Source organism: Alosa pseudoharengus, unplaced genomic scaffold (genome assembly GCF_046254945.1).
Source record: "Alosa pseudoharengus isolate Yale_2024_CS ecotype anadromous, Long Island Sound unplaced genomic scaffold, YU_APseudo_1.1 YU_APseudo_1.1_scf_25, whole genome shotgun sequence".
NCBI lineage: Eukaryota > Metazoa > Chordata > Actinopteri > Clupeiformes > Clupeidae > Alosa > Alosa pseudoharengus.
Window position 1 is genome coordinate 2,227,073 of NW_027468696.1, and position 18,972 is coordinate 2,246,044.

The 18,972-nt window shown below is 40.7% G+C and overlaps 1 protein-coding gene across 2 annotated transcripts; it reads left to right on the forward strand.

Moving 5' to 3' along the window:
• Positions 1-1,714: 1,714 nt before the first annotated feature.
• On the forward strand, positions 1,715-18,484 carry LOC143099212 (B-cell receptor CD22-like). 2 transcript variants are annotated; one of them, XM_076262295.1, is made up of 10 exons: positions 1,715-1,748; positions 1,986-2,053; positions 2,336-2,677; positions 8,217-8,483; positions 8,712-8,996; positions 9,083-9,167; positions 15,406-15,439; positions 15,566-16,751; positions 16,936-17,046; positions 17,422-18,484. In XM_076262295.1, the coding sequence occupies exons 2-8, from the start codon at positions 2,002-2,004 to the stop codon at positions 16,199-16,201; spliced, it is 1,701 nt and encodes a 566-aa protein (XP_076118410.1). In that variant the 5' UTR covers positions 1,715-1,748; positions 1,986-2,001; the 3' UTR covers positions 16,202-16,751; positions 16,936-17,046; positions 17,422-18,484. The 2 variants fall into 2 exon arrangements, with proteins under 2 accessions (XP_076118410.1, XP_076118411.1); XM_076262296.1 differs by lacking the exon at positions 8,217-8,483.
• The last annotated feature ends 488 nt before the right edge of the window (positions 18,485-18,972 follow it).

Consider the following 18,972-nt stretch of genomic DNA (forward strand, 5'->3'; position numbering starts at 1 on the left):
CAATAAATAGAATAAGCAAAGGAACGGACAGAGCAGAAATGAAGAATGCTGGGACACACTTCCTCTGTATGTCATTTGCTAAAGTTGTGCATTTTGGTTCGCTGTCAGACATTAATATCACTAGTGCAGTGCCCGTTCAAACATGCTATTCCTGTAGCCCAATTACATGCCTGCAGGTAGGCCTGCTTTGAAAATAGAATAGGGAAAAACATAATTACAGGTAAGCATTCAATAATGAATAGGCCTACAGATAATATAATAAATTTGAAGTGAGCAGAATTTAAGCATGGCTACATGTGACATTTTTTACAAATCAAAATGTCATAATCCTAACAGCTGCTTTGAGTCAAGGCTATATGCTTAGCCTATTGAATAACTTGATGATAGAGAAAACAGACCATTTTGTGGAATGATGCATCATATGGAATTTGCAACGGTGTGACTCAAAAACAGTCTCTGGTGGCCTATAAGTGACATCACACTCTGTCTGCCACTCGTTGCTTATCGCTAGTTATGCTTTGCATGTGTGGCATTCTGAGACGTTCTTTAATCGGGACCATCATCGCTCGTTTCAATGTAGGACCTTGCAGTTGGAACTGTCGTTTGCTTATTCAAAGTCTAAAGAAAGTCCAAAGTAGCCTGGGCTATTCATATAGCATCACACTCTGTCTGCCACTCGTTGCTTGTCGCTGGTTATGCTTTGCATGTGTGGCATTCTGAGACGTTCTTTAATTCGGGACCATTATCGCTCGTTTCAATTTAGGACCTTGCAGTTGGAATTGTTGTTTGCTTATTCAAAGTCTAAAGACAGTCCAAAGTAACCTGGGCTATTCGAAGTGTCCGTTTATTGCACATCATTTTTTACGTCATTTTGAAGAATGAAGAGCCACTGCATACCTGTGTGTCTTGGCGTGTTGCAAAATCCGTGGAGTTCACTTTATTGTTTAGGTCAGACATGTTACGTTTTTACCCGTATAACTTACACTGATCCAGCTTAGCCAAAGCCCTGCTTCTATCCTCACTGGTAGCTTAGCCTACAGTACAGTGGTGTGTGGGAGGGGGAGTGGCTAGCGGTGAAAGCCAATGTGCTTCTTTTACCGATATATTTAAGGATATCTTTTGCATTTCTTATTCAAACAACGTCAAATTTGTCACTGCACTTACTCATGCCCATAGCAAGACACCTGCCAAGTTTGCCGACAAACGGTCAGCGAGATATGCGTGCCACAGACAGACAGACAGACAGACAGAGACAGACAGACAGACAGAGACAGACACACAGACGCTTCTTGCTTTATAGATAGATGTTAGTGTGTGCTAATATCAAAATTAGCACACATGTTCCTCTCCTTCTTGCTCTACCTCTTTCTTCCACCACTTTCTTGTCGTATCAGACTTGGACTTTTACTTATTATACCACCACTTTCAACCTCTAGTAAAGTAAGACACTAATAATTGTATTGTATTGTATTGAGAGGTCTCATCTGCACTGTATCGTATATTGTTATTCTCTTGCTTTGGATAAAAAAAACATCTGTTACATGAATAAATGTAAAAGTAAATTTCTGTTTTCAACATATGATCATGGCCACTGACAAGAATAGACACAGAGCACAGTCAAATGGGGAATTATGAAACTTTCTCTGTGCGTAACATTTCCTGTCTGTGAATTTATGTCAGCTTTGCTTCCTGATCTGTGAGCTTCACTTGCCATGCCACATGCCATGCTGTTCAAGGACAGTGGAGAGGTAAAAACTTCTGAACATGTATTTATTCAGTCAAAGTAAACTGTAGACATGTCATACTGTATAATATTCTAAACAGTGTGCACACAGAAGTGTTAGTGGCTTATTAAAGCTATTTTCTCGGTCTCATTAGCAAATGTGCACTACTAAATGTGCACTATTTATGGCATGGTGTGTTCATGGTAGTACATTTCTGTGTTTCTACAAATGGATACTATGTTTTAATATTTGTTTGATCAGGGTTGTGTGACTGAGAATGATGAACTGTCCAGCCTCCCTTGCTTTGGCCATTCTGTTGACCATTCAAGGTGAATCAAATATGTGTATTTTCTCTTGTTAGTTGTTAGTTTTCTCAGTTAGTTCAAAGTAAGAGTACATAACAGATTAATGTAAGGATTAGTGATTTGGTGTTTGAAATGTTATTTGACATTTGACATTTATTTAACTGAACACAGACTGTCTTCCTGTCTTCACCAGAGAGCATATTTCTGAGAACTGATACACTGTGTGTGTGAACAAATATTTGTTTAATATATATATTATATATTTTATTTTATTTATATGTTCATTGTTTATGTTCTCTTTTGTAGGTGTATGTGGTCAGGGGTGGAATGTCACTTACCAGCCTGAGAGTGTCTGTGCTTTTGTGGGCGCTTCAGTGAACATGTCCTGCTCTTACACCTACACCAGTTACTTGACCATCAAACATACGTACTGGTCAAAAGATAGCAGTCCGAATCCTCCTGATCTCATGGTCAACCCAGACTACAGAGACAGAACCACCATAGGCTGTCAGCAAGGAGCTAACATATGTCATTTACATATTGAATCATTAACCATGTTGGACACAGGCACATATTACTGCAGTTTAACAACAAAGACATTCGGCAAGACATTGATTGGAGCGACAGGAGTCTACCTGGACATCAAAAGTAAGAAAAACAGAAGTCAACTTATGAGGCTGTGACTAATGTAGGGGAGAGCCGGGACAGTTGAAACACTTTTTAACTAAACGTAATTTACAAAGCGATCGTACCACACTGAAAGCTAATATTTGGTCACTAGTAAGCTACATCTGTCCTCTGTCAAATACAAATGCATTTTCAGCTTTGAACAAAACCGTTTAGGAATTATTACAGCAAAAGTGGGACGTGCGTTTTGTTTCATTCGTCCCTCCTGGTCGGGACAGTTGAAACAACATAAGGGGACGAATGAAACATACAGTTCAGCCATATAAACGTCCCACAACTTCAAAATGTTGCTAGGCTACATATCATGAATGGTACTCCCAAAAGGTGTTATTTTAGATAGATTGTTGCAGGGCTATACGTCTTCGTGCATGTCTGTTAACAATTCATTGCCATCATCGTGAAGCGTGTTTGAAGCGGTTTTTGAAATATCATGTCCTGTGGATGATTCTGCCATGTTTATAGCTAGAATGGTAAGCTTTCCCATTTATATCATGTTTATATTGTTGAAAATGTCGTTTCACTAGGTTTTTACGTGGGTTAGGCCACTGCAAACAGGCTTAACGACCCATCGCCCGTCAGTCTCCATAGGATAACATGGGAAAACTCAACCCCCTACCTGGTGGGCCCAAATGTATTTTAATCTTCCTAAAACTGTTTTTCCATGTCTCACCTCCATAGATGATTGTTTAAACACAGATATTTGTGCATTTAATTAAAATACATGGAGCTACAGCCTGTATGACACAGACATATGACACTATAGCTTGTTTTGCTTTCCATGTAAACAAGCATGCAATATGAAAGTCTGGGATTGTGGAGAACACTAAATGGTCTACTGAATAAGCATGAAGTCGAAACTTTAAATGAAAAACACTGATTAATAATCGAATGAATCGATGAATAATCGAATCAATTTATCGCCTGTAACTCCGTGATAAAATGACATAGCAGGAAGATATTTGGCTGATAGAAGGAGGTTAACATGCTCTATGTTTTGACCAAAGGACGTCTGTCTATCATTACACTCGGAGAAAACTGGATTGTTTCATTTGTCCCGTGTTTCAATCGGCTCTCCCCTACTGTATCTCTGCCCATTAAGGGACTGTACGATATTTACGGGGGGGAGGGCCGGTCGTCAGGGGGGGGAGGGCCTGAGAGAATTTTTTAAGCCTTAGGGGTAAGGCCCAGGAGAAATTTTTTGGCCTGGGGGGAGGGCCGAGGAAAATTTTTTTTTCCTGATCCATGATATTTTTTTCCCCTGATCAATGATCCGTTTTTGATATTTTAAAAGGTTTGTAGGCCAAAACATGATTCACGTCTCTTTGACAGAGTGGGCGGGTCCAAAAAGTCGCAACCCTACCTGAATCTCCCACAACTCCCCTCGTAAGCTTGCAGGTCACCCGCGGTTGAGTCATAAACCAAATATTTGAATGATATTCGGGTCGTTTGCGGGCAGGTCAGTTAAAATTAATTAAATATATATTTTCTACAAATAGGCCTACTTAAAATATCACGAGAAGGCTAGCATCAATACAGTAAAGCATCAATACAGTAAGTCAACAGTAAAGAAGCTGAAGACGCGAGTTAAAATAATAAAGACACCCCTTCAGGAAAAGCGATATAGGCTATGGGAAATATTGGGAAAAGTTCTTAAAGAAGATGACAGTAGTACAAGTTATGGTGGGCAGCCTGCAGGAATAAATCTTATGACACAGACTACACAGCCATATCTACCGGTATGTATAGGTTCGCGCATGCATACAAGTTACCTTAGTTCGTTGTGTTTGTGATTTTAAACAGTGGATGTGCTTTAGTAAAGCGTTGTGCTTCATTCAGCATTTTAAACCAGTTCTTACGCTAACGTTTTGACCAGCAATATCTCTCTTGCCTACCTTGCCTCCCCATTTCTATTTTCGAAAGAAGTATGTCCATGGCCAAATCTTATCCTAGTGTTCTAATCCTTGGTGGTTGCGTGCGTGCTTGCGCTCTTATTCTCATTCTCTCTCCTGCACAAACATTATGTCCTGCATGCCTGCGTGTAGTTCTACTGCATAAAGTTTCGCAAATAAATTAGTTTGTTTTACAGAAATGGACTACTGCATGCAGGCTATAACCAAAAGCACACATTCTGTAAATAAGCGGGTCGGATCGCGGGTCGGGTATAATTTTGTCCTATTCGCGGCCCGAGTTGCGGTCGGGTTGATTAAAATATCGGGCGACTGCGGGCCGCTTGTGACCAAACCCGCGCAACACTGTTTTGTAGCCCTGTGTGTGTGTATGTGTGCTTATGACATTTGCTGGCCGTTTTAACCTTGTAAACTTCATTTTTCGACCAGTTTTATTTGATTCACGTAGGGGGGAGGGCCTAGGAGAATGTTTTTGAGCCGGGGGGAGGCCCCTGGAAAAAAAAATTTGACCAGGGGAGGGCCAGGCAGAACATTTTTAACCCGATCGTCTGGCGACCGGCCCTCCCCCCCCGCTAAATATCATACAGTCCCTAAGTTAGTTATCTTAGAGACCCACACAAAACTGAGATTGTAACTGGCTACAAGGGTCCATATGTGTCAGTGTAACGGTGCAGATGCCCGTTACGGCTACAGTTCATTTAATACGGGAGCTAAATACAAAGAACGGACAACGTGATTTACAAACACACTTTATTTTGCACACGAATACGAACGGCATCCAGCATGGTTGCAACGGCAACTGCAAAACACAAACGCATACGGGACAATATTAATTATCAGCCTTACTTTCAGGGTGGCCAGCTGAAGGTTGAGGTAACACGGACATTCAGCAAACTTTTCATTGTGTCGGACCATAGATATATACACTAGATGTCGCCTTGACTATTGCTGTTCATTGGAACGAATGCGTCAATCGAGACGCCATCTTGCTTCAGTGATCCACTCCTCTATAATGCATTAGCGTCAATCTGGGCAAAGATCTAGCGAAAATAAAATCACCATAAATCGTCAAAATCTCAAGCAATTATCTAGTTTTTTGGGTTGTTCCAACTGACAGGCATGTATTTATGGTTGAGTCTAGAGAAAACTAAGCTTAAGACGATAATAAAGATACATTTTACCCGTCTAGCCCCATAGACTCCCATTCATTCTGCACTAGCTAGCGGCGGCCCCTAGAGGAACAATGAGTAAACTGCAACCAGGTTCGATACAATGAAAGTAAACAGGCTCTTCGTAGACAGGCTCTGGTTGAGGCCACATACCCCTCGTCTCGTTTACTCATGTAAGTTGTAATCTCACCAGAAGTTGCTGTAGATCTGTAGAACATTTACCTCTGCTACTACATAGGCTACGCCAGTCGTTACTTTTATAATCATGGGTCAGTGCCATGGGCAAACGAGATGTAGCTGAATTCATAAATGACAAAGCCATGAGAAAGGTGATTTTCTTACGTTTCAACAACAAAGAAGCCGATCTGCCATCATTGTGAGAAGTTCCCAAATTTGTCGCTAATCGCTAAAAAGGTTTTCTATCGCTGGGGATGGCCAAACGTCGCTAAATAGGTAACGCTGACCAGGGGCGCCTTAATACCACCCGAGGCCCCTGGGCTATATGTTTTTTAAATGATACCCGGCCCGCGATCTGACCCGACACATAGCGTGCGCTTTTGGTTAATAACATGCAGTGTAGCCTATCATTATTCAGCCTATGTAAAACCTTTACATAAACAGGAACAGAAAGCCCTCGAATCACGTCAGCCTACCCATGACATCGCTTATCAAAAAGGCTAGCCTACTGCACGAAAACAAGCGTTGGACTTTTACAACACTGGCTGTAGGCCAAGTTAAAAGATGGGTACACATATGGACGTTTAAAAGCTTTTCAAAAGTGCATGTGTTTGTCGTGTTGGGGGGTTCCCCAGGAGTTTTTTGAAATTCTGTCTACTTAACACACTAGTTTAATGCAGTTTGGGAGGGACAGAAATACTTTTAGCCTACATAACAAGCTGGCTCATGTGACGTGAACGTGGCTACCTTATGCATTATCACTACACTACGGAGACATATCTCACGTTAACAAGAAAACATAATATAGACTTATATGTGAGAATGGGTTAGCACAAACTTTGCTGTTGGTGAACGGAGATGCAGAGCACTAAGTCATTTATTTGCGCCACAGCCCATGTTCTGCGTTCACTCCAATGAGACAAGTGAAATACGTTTTTAAAGCCGTTTCATTTCCAGGCTATTTGCTACGATATTTACCTGCTATGCCTTCTGTTTTCATGGACAGTTACAGGAATCCACGTCATTCGTTTATCGTTGCTTCATTCCTACCCACGTTATCTCCAGAGTTTGTAAGTTTGTCAGTCAGTTTCAGCCTCTCCTCTAGCTACACCCGTTGGGATTTATTACGTTTTGTTACATTTTGTTACACTTTAGAATTGGAGAAGACAAAGGGGGCCTCTGCATGGATGTAATTGTAGAGCAGTAGCCTACGATGTGCTCAATTGTTTAGGCTAGCTCCAGAGTAGGCTAATGACGCAGAGAATACGGACACGCCGTTTATTATTATTGATTATCATTATTATTATTAGGAGGCCCCTCATTGGTCGAGGCCCCTGGGCTGAAGCCCAGGTAAGCCCCTGCATTAAGGCGCCAGTGACGCTGACAATACAGGATAACTAGTTTAGCGCTTCAGATCCCTGTACCAAGATGGCGGCGGTGTTGACGCATGCTGAGAAGCAGAAGGCGACATCTAGTGTATATATCTATGGTGTCGGACCATAGCGCTTCCTGGTCTGGAGACTGAGAAAAGACCCGACGGAAAGTCGCAAGGAACAATATAAGTTCGTGGAGTGTGACGTAGGCTACTGCACAAGCAGAGGTCAAGTGTGTAGGACAAGAGGGGTGTTTGGCGACGTTCTGGTTATGTATGCTATGTATTCGGTTATGAAATTAGATAATAGGATTGCCTTGTAATGAAACTGTGGGTTTTATGGTATGGAATGTATTATTGTATATTTATATAGAGAAGCGTTTTGTTAATTGATTGATTGATTGATTGTACATTGATTTAGTCTGCAGAGTTAAATTCTCTGGTGGGAATATGGTTGAGAGCAGAAGGAGGTAGAATGGTCTGAGGTGAGCAAGTGATTGCCCCTGCTTATAGGCCTAACACTCGTTTTGTGATTTGCAGCAGTTTGCCCTATGATTGAAAAGGGTTGTCAAAGTTTAAATTAATTTATTAATATTAATTTTGATATATTTTGGAAGTTTAGTGATTGATTTGATATTATTGTTTGGAGTTTGGTTTTTTTCTTTTCTTTTTCCGATTTCTCCATACTGGTACGCATGCTCAGCCGCAAAGGTGGAAATAAAACCTGGCTATTTTTGAGAAACATCACCACTGCCTCCATTTCCATCACCGCAACGCCATCCCGATCACAGTCAGTCTTGTAGATCTTAGCTCTTGGGATACATGTGTTCTCTAAATGATTCATGTAATCACACCTGCAATGATCCCTCTCACAGAGACCCCACTGACTTCAGTGTCCATCAGTCCCTCTGGTGACATACAGGAAGGCAGGGAGGTGAGACTGACCTGCAGCAGCAGATCTGATCTACCAGTGCAGAGCCACTGGTACAAGGATGATTTATCTACAACACCTGTACACCTGGGGACAGGTCATACATACACCGTCAAACACTTCAGACCAGAAGACAGTGGAAAATATTTCTGTTATTCAACATTCAAATGTGGCTACACATACTCACCTCCTGTGTATCTACAGGTTGTCTGTGAGTAGCGTTTGCCCTTACATTTTAAAATAATACCCAACCCAAAATACTTACTCCATGCAAATCAGTTTTAGAGGTTTGAAGGTTATAGCAAACAAATTATTTTAAATTGCTTCAATTAAAAAAAGTAAATTCATCATTACTTGAGATTCATAGCAAATTACATTTGTTAGTGCCTGGTAAAAAATAAAATCAATAAAATAAAAAAGAATTTTTCGTTCCTTCCAGATTCCCCAAAGAATACAACAGTTTCATTGTCATATCATGATGGGACATACAAGGGCAATTCAGTGACTCTGACCTGCAGCAGTGATGCCAACCCACCAGTGGAGAGCTACATGTACACCTGGTTTAAGGTGGATGAGTCCACTCCAGTAGGATCAGGACAGCAGTACAGCATCACTAACATCAGCTCTGAGGATGGAGGACAGTACTACTGTGAGGTCAGGAATAAATATGGAGCTGAGAACTCTACTGCTGTGTCCATCACAGTTAAGGGCATCAGTGGATCAGGTATCAGTGCATCTCCATGTCTCTTCTGTGATGAGGTAACAGGGACTCCCCTCTTCACTTCATTCTTGTTTCATTAATTCCATCAGGTGGCCAGAGCCCTGTCTCCACTGCTGTGATAACAGTCTCTGTCTGTGGAGCTGTGGGACTCCTCTGTTTGGTGTTCTTCATGAGGTGAGTGGATGTGATTAAAATACAGTCTAATAAATATCATATAATATGATAGATAGATACTTTATTGATCCCCAAGGGGAAATTCAGGAACCAAATGTCACACCAAATGTTAGTGTACCTTCTCACACAATTAAAGGGGCTGTAACTGATGTTGAAGTTCAAGTATTTCATTGTCATATACTCATTAAGGGAATCATAAGTAATGAAATTACCTGTGCTCAAGCGACAGCTCAACTTTAAAGATGCTCCAAGCTGTTGGGTAATGTAATTTCCGTTGACGTTCAAACAATACAGAGAGCTAGCTTGCTACTTCTTCCTCTTCCTTCCGTGCAATTGAAACTCTCCTAAGCGCACATCTTGTCAGTGATTCGCTGGAACAGTTTGTTATGTTTTTATGGTCCAGGGGGATATTCCATCAACCTCGCTAATGAAGGCGGCGCTTAACAGAAATACCCTGGCTTGAACTAGCGTAGAGTTCCACTTGGGGCTGAAGCCGTTCCATTAACTCAAGTTAGCGGCATCTTGGTCTCGTTTATTCAAGCGAGGTTAAAGTCAGCTTCATCTCTGCTCGTGCACGAGGTAGAACAGTAGACCAAAACAGTAGATTGACGAAAAGAGGATATATGTCTTAAAATTAAGACAATACTAGACTATTTCTGTTCGATTTGGCAAGCGCCATCTACAGGATTTTCATCGAAAGTCATCAAATTTAACATCGAGAGAAAAAAATAGATTGCCTACAGAAATGGGAGAATAATGAAAGCATACATTTAAAACAACAATGCTAATGGTTTTGAAATCAATTGCAAGTTTGATTGGCTTCACTCTTGAACACATAGGTCTACAGTCTATGCTTGAACAAAACGAGTGCATGAATAAATAGTATAAACTCAAAACAACTTATGGATATGCATATAGATATTCAAAACTATCTATAGCCTAGCTTACGTTCTTAGATTAAAAGAGTTCATTCACTCCAAATTATTGTCTAGGTGTAGGTGTATGGGGCGCCAAATGTAACATGCCTTATTTCGTGGACAGAATGACTTTCGTGTGACGAAATACATATATTCATTACGAAACCATGTTACATCGTAACGCCTTTTGTCCACGGAATGCACAAATTGGTTTGCATTGTGTCCACGAAACACTGAAGAGAGCACATCATTTCGTGGACGAAATTGACTGGTGGCCTTTTCCTTTCGTGGACATAATGCTGAATGCAGTATTCACTGTCGTAGACGAAATGTTTGGTCAAAAGTAATTCTGTCTACGTAAATACGGAATGCACCTACACGCATCATTCTGTGCATCCTATTTCAATTTCGTCCACAGAAGTATTGTGTTGTGTTACAGAAGGCATTCCGTCCACGCAATAGTAACTTAACAACTTACGAAATGCATTCAGTGACATATGCTTTCATTCTGTGGACGAAATGCATAATAGAATCACGTACAATACATTTCGTGAGTCAGCAGTTTACGAAATGACTTATGTGTCACGATAATTTCATTACGTGGACGAAATGCATAACAGAATCACGAAATCAGTTTTGTGACCTGATGCAATACATTTCGTGAGTCAGCAGTTTACGGAATGAATTATGTGTCAGGATAATTTCATTACGTGGACGAAATGCATAACAGAATCACGAAATCAGTTTTGTGACCTGCTGCAATACATTTCGTGAGTCAGCAGTTTACGGAATGAATTATGTGTCAGGATAATTTCATTACGTGGACGAAATGCATAAAAGAATCACGAAATCAGTCTTGTGACCTGCTACAATACATTTAGTCTGTCAGCAGTTTACGAAATGAATTATGTGTCAGGATAATTTCATTACGTGGACGAAATGCATAACAGAATCACGAAATCAGCTTTGTGACCTGCTACAATTCATTTCGTGAGTCAGCAGTTTACGGAATGAATTATGTGTCACGATAATTTTATTACGTGGACGAAATGCATAAGAGAATCACGAAATCAGTTTTGTAACCTTCTAAAATACATTTCGTGAGTCAGCAGTTTGCGGAATGTGGAGTGAAATGTATTGCAACTTTTCGCCACAAGGTGGCAGCTTAAGTCCGCTGTAGCATTGCCGGTAAACGGGACAGCTGGCTGCATTCAGAAGCTTTGCAACGGCAGTGTGATTGGCAATCCGCGAACCGGTGCCAGGCCGTGCTGGACCTAGCCTAGGTCCGCGAAAAGCAACTGCATAGGCTTTCTCTGAATTATCTATGGTCTATGATCTTCAAACTATGAGCCTCTTCTACGAGTAGATTGCTGGTCCACTGGACCACGATTTTAGGCTAGATTAGGTCTATGCCCGGTGCTTCTGTCTGTTAATTTTGCGGCACAACTGCTGGAACCGTGGACCGAAAGAAAAAGAAACTAAATGTTTCCCTGATCACTGCATAGGCCTACTTCTTAATTCATTAAATATAGAGGCATAACATTAGCCTAGGTGGTAGTGGTAGGCTGTGAGTGCTCATTCAAAGTCTATGCGTGTCTGTGCAAGTTGTAACAAATCGCCCTTATTCAAAAGAACTGATTGCCACTACGCATTTAAGGTTATACGGGCGGATCTAACAAGCAGGAAATCATTCTAGCTCAATGCAGACGAAGACCTCAGTTTATCTTAACTTAAACTGGCAAAGGGCCTTGCCTTCCTCTTAATAAGAGTGTATATTAAAGAAAAAACTATCTTACAGAAAGAAACCCAAACATATGAGATTGATTCACTTTGTATTGTAATGAACGAACTCGCGGCCACTCGGCGCGCAACTGAAGGCCCGACACACAATTAACAACAAAGTTTCACAATGCACGAACAAATACCCCCCAAAGTTCAGTGCCCAATAGTCCCGACATCAAGCAGATGATTCAATCAGTCCAAAACACAAACGTGATCCCCGGAATAAGAAAGAGTCGTTGCGCTTACAGTCTGTTGAGAAGTCGTTCCCTAATACGGTTGCGAAACGCAATCTCACCAAAACACGCACGTTAGGAAAAATGCTCCTTTGCTTGCTGTAATCCAATGACTTTGGGAAAAAATGAGTGATCGCAGATAGCGAGAAAAAGTCACGGTTCAGCCTGCAAGGCCTCTAACGCGCGCTACTCAATACACCAGCGTCTTCGCACAGGTAACTCTCGGGGGCGAGCGCTCTCCCCGCGCCTCTATTTAAACAAAGTGCAATGAAAGTCACTGACATCAAATTTACATACATGGCATATTAAACAGAGAGAAAATACTAATACATTTTCATACAAACAACCATGTAAAAAGGTGATTTTGGCAAACTTTACAAAGTGAAACTGACAAACTCGTGGGTAGGCTAAGCAACGATATTTAAAACAATCAAGAAGTGGATTCCTGTAATGTTCATGAAAACAGTATAGCGATTGGATAGCCTAATAAATCGCGACTTGTTGTAGGCCTAACAGTAGGCCTAGTTTATATCGTCTCGCTGGAGTGCGCGCATAATAGGCGTAATACCTACTTGCCCGTCCAAATAAAGGGCTTTCCTTTGTTTCACGGAGCTCGAGGCGCGATTGAAGTGGCCACTTCTAAATGGTAGCCTAGGCTACCCACTGATTAATTCATTCCGCAAACTCACGAAATGTAGGCTATTGTAGCAGGTCACAAAACTGATTTCGTGATTCTGTTATGCATTTCGTCCACATGATGGAATTATCATGACACATAGGCTAATTAATTCTGTAAACTGCTGACTCATGAAATGTATTGCAGCAGGTCACAAAACTGATTTCGTGATTCTGTTATGCATTTCGTCCACATAATGGAATTATCGTGACACATAATTCATTTCGTAAACTGCTGACTCACGAAATGTATCGCAGCAGGTCACAAAACTGATTTCGTGATTCTGTTATGCATTTCGTCCACGTAATGAAATTATCGTGACACATAATTCATTCTGTAAACTGCTGACTCACGCAATGTATTGCAGCAGGTCACAAAACTGATTTCGTGATTCTGTTATGCATTTCGTCCACGTAATGAAATTATCGTGACACATAATTCATTCTGTAAACTGCTGACTCACGAAATGTATTGCATCAGGTCACAAAACTGATTTCGTGATTCTGTTATGCATTTCGTCCACGCAATGAAATGACCGTGATACATAATTCATTCCGTAAACTGCTGACTCACGAAATGTATTGCATCAGGTCACAAAACTGATTTCGTGATTCTGTTATGCATTTCGTCCACGTAATGAAATTATCGTGACACATAAGTCATTTCGTAAACTGCTGACTCACGAAATGTATTGTACGTGATTCTATTATACATTTCGTCCACAGAATGAAAGCATATGTCACTGAATGCATTTCGTAAGTTGTTAAGTTACTATTGCGTGGACGGAATGCCTTCTGTAACACAACACAATACTTCTGTGGACGAAATTGAAATAGGATGCACAGAATGATGTGTGTAGGTGCATTCCGTATTTACGTAGACAGAATTACTTTTGACCAAACATTTCGTCTACGACAGTGAATACTGCATTCAGCATTATGTCCACGAAAGGAAAAGACCACCAGTCAATTTCGTCCACGAAATGATGTGCTCTCTTCAGTGTTTCGTGGACACAATGCAAACCAATTTGTGCATTCCGTGGACAAAAGGCATTACGATGTAACATGGTTTCGTAATGAATATATGTATTTCGTCACACGAAAGTCATTCTGTCCACGAAATAAGGCATGTTACATTTGGCGCCCCATATAGGTGGTCATAAAATAAATTAGTATCAACATAATAGGCTATTGTCTCCCATAAGTCCCAAAGTGTTTTGAATTTTTTTTTATCTGAAATGCAATGGCTTCCAATTCAATTTATGCCTAATATTTAATCTGTGTAGCACACAGTTGATTTGACATTCATGAGCAATCGTCGACACATGAAGCAGTTTTAATTATTAGCTGCCTAGGCTACAGAATAATTATCCTTTGGCTTGCATCAGATATAATAGGCTATAGCCCACTGGCAAAGCTGTCACTGAACAGCCTACCAAATGTGCATGACCCTTTATCAGCAGTAGACATATGTCTTTCATCAAAGATTATAACTAAAAATGCCATTATTAAGGTGATGAACAATGTAGCCTTAATACTTCGTATAGGAAGCGAACCTGCGAACACGCAAAAATGGAATTCTTTTCCTATGCCGTGTCGCTGCACGTTACACCACCACCGCATTTTTAATCGTATAATCTTCATACATTCTTTGGAGCTAGTGAATGTGTAAATCCATGCTTGGTGCACTGTCGGAAAAACATTTCTATAGGCCTACTTCTATTTTTGAAGTTGTAGCCTACAGGTGACGACAGCACAGGTTGACGGAACCATCTTTTTGGACTCGTTTTCCGACTGATTGTTTTTTTTTGCAACACAGCTTAATTTAGATTGAAAGTTAACCTGCTACGGGGCAGGTTAGTTCTGTGGAATAAATTCAGAGTGCGAATTACCCCACCATAATTGGGGGGTACTGCTCCTTCACTTCTTCTATGACCATCATGGTCCATATCAGATATCAATCCCAGAGTGCGAATTACCCCACCATAATTGGGGGGTACTGCTCCTTCACTTCTTCTATGACCATCATGGTCCATATCAGATATCAATCCCCATCATGATTGATCGCCAAGTGCAACATGTGTTGTGCAACACACATACAAGGTGTAAACATGCGACAAACTGATAATCAGTTGAACTGACAAACTGATAATCAGTCTCAAAAGTTAGAAATTAAGTGCACTGAAATACCATTCTAATTACCAGGGGCGGAGCTACGTGGTGGCCAGGGGGGGCCACGGCCACCACTGGTCAAAGCTTGGCCACCCTGCTGGCCCCCCCAGCTCCGTTCAGTGAAAAGTAAAAAAAAAAGATTGCTGCCGTTTTCAACGGTACTTTGAAAGGAAGTGTAGCCTGCAGTTCAGGGCACGGGCAGCTAGCGGATGGTGAGGTCATGTTTGCTGTATGTGACAAAAAATGTTTTAGCTTAGAAACTGCGTAACATCACTTAGAACACCTTTAAGGAATAAATTAATAGTAGTCAAAAAGGTGTGGAGTGTGTGTGTGTGTATTGTGTTGAGTGTGTGTGTGTGTGTGTGTGTGTGTGTGATGAGTGATTAGCACTGTAATAGTCAGTAATCTTGAAAAATAAATGTAGACTGTGGACAATGTCTGTATTTTTGTGTGTTGCAGCAAGAAAGAAGCAACACGTACAAGGCAAGAACAGGTGAGATATGTGATATAGGGACTGTTTGTGCAAAGCACACATTATTCAGCAACAACATTCATATGTGGTTTGTTTGTATCATAAATTATGTGTATGCTATTAAATTGTTTATCATATGTTAACCAGAACCTGAACCTCAACACCACCCAACCTGATGCAGTTTACCAGAGCCTGAACCCCAACACCATCCAACCTGATGCAGTTTACCAGAGCCTGAACCCCAATACCACTCAACCTGATGCAGTTTACCAGAGCCTGAACCCCAACACCATCCAACCTGATGCAGTTTACCAGAGCCTGAACCCCAATACCACTCAACCTGATGCAGTTTACCAGAGCCTGAACCTCAACACCACCCAACCCGATGCAATTTACCCAGGCCTGAACCCCAATACCACTCAACCTGATGCAGTTTACCAGAGCCTGAACCCCAATACCATTCAACCTGATGCAGTTTACCAGAGCCTGAACCTCAACACCACCCAACCCGATGCAATTTACCCAGGCCTGAACCCCAATACCACTCAACCTGATGCAGTTTACCCGGGCCTGAACCCCAATACCACTCAACCTAATGCAGTTTCCCAGAGCCTGAACCTCAACACCACACAACTTGATGCAGTTTACCAGAGCCTGAACCCCAACACCACCCAACTTGATACAGTTTACCAGAGTCTGAACCCGAACACCACTCCACCCAATGCATTGACTAGAGCTTGGTCACCAACACCACCCAACACGAGACAGTTTACCAAATTCTAAATGCAAATATCTCTTAAAGGGGTATTCTGCCAATTTTTCACATAAAACAATTGGTTTTACCTGGTTTGAGTTGCTACAGCCAACAGCTAAAGCAGCCAGGCAGCTACAGTGCTACACTCTGTGAGCGTGAACATGCCTCCAGAGTGTAGCAGTGTAGCTTCCTGGAACCTCTAACTCAGTAACCTAGCAACGTGTGTAAAGTAATACCCATGGTTATTTGTATGTTTTTTATTTTGTTTTTATCAACAGTACTCACTCAGTGACCTAGAGAAAAAGAGATATGTGAAAATCACCAAATTTATTATTTTATACTGAGCTCTCTTTCCCATTTGAAATTAATCATCCATAAACTTACAATAATATAATGACAAATACTTACAGCTTTAATTTTACAGTGAGAACATCTACATTGCAATTATTTCAGTGCATGAAAATGCACTGTAGGGTTCTTCCTAAACATCTTATTTTTCTTATTCCAATCAATTTGTTTGTATATTTCAGCTCCAACAATTAAAGATGCACACTTCAAAACACATTCAAACACGTTTGTGTAGGTCTTCAAAAGGACATTTCTGCAATGTTCATTTTTTTTTATTTCTGAAAACTTTTTCATTGAAATATTTGGCATAAATGTGTGAAAATATTCCATTATAAAAGAATTGTGGGACCTTCAGGGCTTTAACATAGTGTCATCATAATGCTGCATTCTTAATGGTCCCTTTTCTCTCTCCCAGCTCCTGGAATGGGACACATCTTGCTCCGTTCAACCACATTAAGGGCTTGCGAAGTAGGAATATTACACCTTCACCTTACAATCATCGAGTTACTAGTTTATGGCGATACAGGCGAGTCACACTGCTTTGTCTGGCATTTTGTTTTTGTTCATTTTTTTTAAAAAAAAAATCATAATTTAATGTAATGTTTGTTTGATTTTTTGTATGTATTCTTCGTGTAATACCTAGTCGCTTTAAATGGACATTATTTTCTGTATATTCTGCCCTGACAGTGGTATAAAGCATTGATACTTTTTCAGCCTGCATTGTGCTACCTTAATGTTGATCTGTGAGATCTATTGCTGCCATCGTAAACTGCTGCTGATAGACAGTGCTCCCCTTCAAACATCTAGATATTGCTCAGAACTTTGACATTGGTGGTGTCTTGGTTCTGTGTCGCTAAATCTCTGACTGATTTTTTTCTATCTGACGGTGTACATAATATAGGTGATGCCTTTTCATCTGATGTCTCAGACATGACAGTGTAATTCCGAAAACTTGACAGAGGTTTTCCTGAGACCTTATGCCTTTTCATCTGACACCTGACTCTGACATCTGAGGATGTCCTAATATGTACTGCCAAGTTTCTACTGAGCAGTCATGCTATTGCTAGCTGCCTTCACCAGCGTGAGGACGGAAGCCAGAGATGGAAAAGGAATGGCACCATGAATGAGGATCAGTCGCTGTTGAAATCTGATCTGCGGGCTAGTTTTCTCGCATCTGTCTGACCAGAGAAATATCCCAGGACAGCTGACCAGAGCGTGTAAAGCTCTAAAGACGGTATAGCATTGACGAGTCAAGGACTGTTGAAGAGCATCAAGTGGCAGCGCTGCAGTTGGACTGTTCAACATCATCATGCTGATGCTACGTGTTGTGACATGCAGAGTGACCATTACCCATGAACTTCTGATTTATTAATTGATCATTTGTTTGTAATGTCTACTGTGTCTTATGTAAGGGATAATGGCCTTTGAGGTGTCCTGTTATACGGAATTAATGACCATTACCCATGAACTTCTGATTTATTAATTGATCATTTGTTTGTAATGTCTACTGTGTCTTATGTAAGGGATAATGGCCTTTGAGGTGTCCTGTTATACGGAATTAATGACCATTACCCATGAACTTCTGATTTATTAATTGATCATTTGTTTGTAATGTCTACTGTGTCTTATGTAAGGGATAATGGCCTTTGAGGTGTCCTGTTATACAGAATTAATGGCCATTACCCATGAACTTCTGATTTATTAATTGATCATTTGTTTGTAATGTCTACTGTGTCTTATGTAAGGGATAATGGCCTTTGAGGTGTCCTGTTATACGGAATTATTGGCCATTACCCATGGACTTCTGATTTATTAATTGCTCATTTTTTTGTTATGTCTACTGTCTGTTATGTGTGTGTTACTGTAAGTAGGCCAAATAACGGGTTTGCTGGCATCTCTTGCCGCTCTGTCTGTCAATCTGTGTGTCTGTGTGTGTGGAGCGCTTTGTGCAGCATGAAAAATGTGCTATACAAATAAAAGTACTTAAAATTACTTACTCACCTTCCATAATGTTACTCAGCATCTGTCTGGCCACATCCATCTCTCCATGTATCTACATTTATCCACTTTCATAATGTTATTTGTCCTTGTAACCAGTACAATTTTATCATCACAAACAAATCATTTAGTTTAGGTATGGCACATAGGCACAACGTTATTCCAACTAAAACAAATAACTTTATGAAGCCAGGCATAACATTGCTTGATACTTGAATTAAAAAAAAATATGTTAACCACTTCAGGAGAGACCTATATGGTTTAACTGTAACTGTCGCTAACTACCTAAAGTTTGTTGGCATAGCAGATATTTGCACAACCCATGTTTAATCGTTCTGCTAACATAACATCACTGAGTCAACCTCTGATGTCGATCCCCATCATTTGGCACCCTCTATTAATATTGAAACAACATCCACCACACTAAACACTTTTAATGAATGCATAATAAGTG